A 2,741-nucleotide genomic window follows, 5' to 3' on the forward strand; every position below is an offset into this window, starting at 1 on the left:
AAGTTGTCATTTTCACTGTCAAAATGACAGCTATCAAAAAGATCCGGCTGGTGAAAGTTAGTTTAAGGAATAAGGACAGGCCTACAAAGCTGTCATAGTGAATTTCTAAAACTATTGTTTCCTGCCGTGTAAAAATAACTGTACGAATATTGATTAATTTGTCCGATGATTCGTAATTTCGGACACTATGCTTTGAGAGCTGATAACTTTTGATACACTCTTGCTAGAGCTACAATTATTTTTACGCAAATAAAGCACAACTATTACTATAATATCCTGCAGTTTCATGAGATGGCTAAGTATAGTTTTCGTAAAACATGCGTCCGAAAATAGGTGGTGGCCGATTATTAATAGTTTACTCTAACTAGTATAACCATAGATACTACTAAAACTCCTCCTCATATAAAGTATGTCAAAGATGCTGCGCTTGTTGTTTTTCAGTCTCCTCTTTTATTCAGTGGATTCTTGTTCAACAGTATCTAGATCAGGTGTATCACTAACTGGAGTATGTCCTAATGGTACTTTTACTGTACCCATTGGAACAACACTTGAATATAACTGCTCGTACAGCTTTAGTGGATCTTTTTTAGTCTATTGGAATGTCAGTGGTAATATTATTTCTGCATTGACAAATCCTCTTCCAGATGGAATTACTAGTGTCACTGCTGATAATATGAAATCTGTTATAACCATAGTCATTATGAATGCATTAGAAATTCAATGTGGATTGTGTGATTTTTCAGCAAGCTGTTTCCCAGTACAGGAGTTTGTGGGAACAGAATCAGCTCAAGCGATTGCTTTTGGTATATACATTATTATTTCAATTACTGTCAATATTATTGTCTCTCTTTCAGGTCCTCCTTCTTCATTATCCCACGAGTTAAGAGAGAATGAGGCTGTTAAGTTGTCATGGTTACCTCCTCTAGAAGCACCCATACCATTATTCGCATATAATATAATAATAATGGAGTCAACTAATAATTCACTGACAGTAACTGATATAAACATCACTAACAATACATATGTAATAATATCACCAAGGGACATTGTGCAGTATACTCAATGTACTTCATATCAATGGGGAGTAAGAGCAGCTGCTAATGTAAGCTATGGATTTACTAATGTAACAATGGCAAATGAAACTTTCACTATTATTTCAGGTACAGTGGAATATTACTATATTATTGGTTATTATATTTTATAGGTCCTGAATTATCTGATGAATTGATTGTTATTGACGATAATCATACCATTGAATTCAATGTAAGTACAGCTGCAATTAATTATTAATAATTATTTGTTGTTATTATTATCATTGAATAGGTTACAACTCCATGTGATATTGATCTATTAAACAACTACACATATACTTTACTACAAAGAGACTACTGTCAGACAGAACTCAATTCATCACAACTTAATATCAGTATACTTGATGATAATGTTCTACCTAATATGTTAATACCAATCAGTGTTACCATTGGATCATTGATTCATGATTCAACGTGGTCTGTAGCTATTTATGTATCAAGCAAGTTTGGTTCAGATACCACAGATTATGCTAACATCACAAATGATAAAAGTAATTATTATTGTAATTAATAGTATTTGTAATTTTCCTTTCTAGCTGTTGCTCATTGTCACTCATTGCCTATTTCTTCCACACAATCAACTATTATGACAATTCTAGTACCATCATCAGGTATCAAGTTACTTTTTACCCTCTCTAGATCTACCATACTAGCCCCTGTTAACACACCTCTTGATAATAATTACATGTTTCTCAGGTGGTACATATTGTTTAGATAGGAAGGATTAATTATGAAATGCTCCAGGAGGTGCTTATTTAGAAAGGTGCATAGCAAAGTAGAGGTGGGCTATACCAGAAATTTTGAATCGATACTGATACCAAGTAGTCTGAGTATCAGTATCGATGGTATCGAGTAGTGAATGAGTAGTCAGACACTGCGCATGCACAAATAAGTTATAATTAGTTATTAATAAAAATTAAAAGAAAAAGCCGCCATTTTTGTAATTACTAAAGGCGTGGCCACTATTATGACATCAAAGTAGGTGTGGTGGGGCGTGGTTACTTATTACTCGATACCAGGATTTGGTATCAAGTACTTAGTATTGGAGGCCTGGTATCAGATATATGAGTACTTTGGTATCGTATCGCCCACCTCTAGTATCCAAAAACACCTGTAAACAATAGGAATTTCTAACTACAATGCACCTCTCAAAAATAATTCATTAGGGAGTCTCTGTATGTACAGACAGTAGGGTCATCTAACTAAATCTTCATTGAAAGTGGATGTGGTCACAATGAAATAAAATGGCTCATTTGTGGCAAACAGTCAGCAAGATAAAACTAAACTGCTATTCAAAAACTTTTCTAGCAGCAAGGAAGGTCATACAGCACAACAGTAGCATTGCTCAGGGGCTGAGCCCCTTAAATGTTTTACATTCTTCTAGTTATCTTGACCAAATGACCAGGAGGTGCACTTAATAAAAAGTTTTATTGTGGAAGCCATGTAGAGGTGCAATAATTAGGGGTGTGTGTTAATTGGGGTGTATGGTTACTATGGTATGTACTGTTTTTTAGTTTTCATGACCAGATTTATTACCATTCAAACTTCAATGGACTGCACTGCAGTTACTATCACTAGTACAGTATACATCACTACAACACCTTCAACTAATGTCATTCCCATTGTTATTGGTACTACAGCAACTGTTAT

General features: G+C 34.5%; 1 protein-coding gene across 1 annotated transcript; it reads left to right on the top strand.

The window, feature by feature from the left end:
* Nucleotides 1-409: 409 nt before the first annotated feature.
* On the top strand, nt 410-1,582 carry LOC109588589 (uncharacterized; the record flags this gene model as incomplete). Its single annotated transcript, XM_020004733.1, has 4 exons — nt 410-803; nt 855-1,160; nt 1,205-1,263; nt 1,324-1,582. Coding segments are annotated over exons 1-4 (1,018 nt in total), but the record flags the coding sequence as incomplete, so codon positions are not given.
* Nucleotides 1,583-2,741: the final 1,159 nt, after the last annotated feature.

The sequence above is a fragment of the Amphimedon queenslandica genome, unplaced genomic scaffold (assembly GCF_000090795.2).
Source record: "Amphimedon queenslandica unplaced genomic scaffold, v1.1 AMPQUscaffold_11991, whole genome shotgun sequence".
Lineage (NCBI taxonomy): Eukaryota > Metazoa > Porifera > Demospongiae > Haplosclerida > Niphatidae > Amphimedon > Amphimedon queenslandica.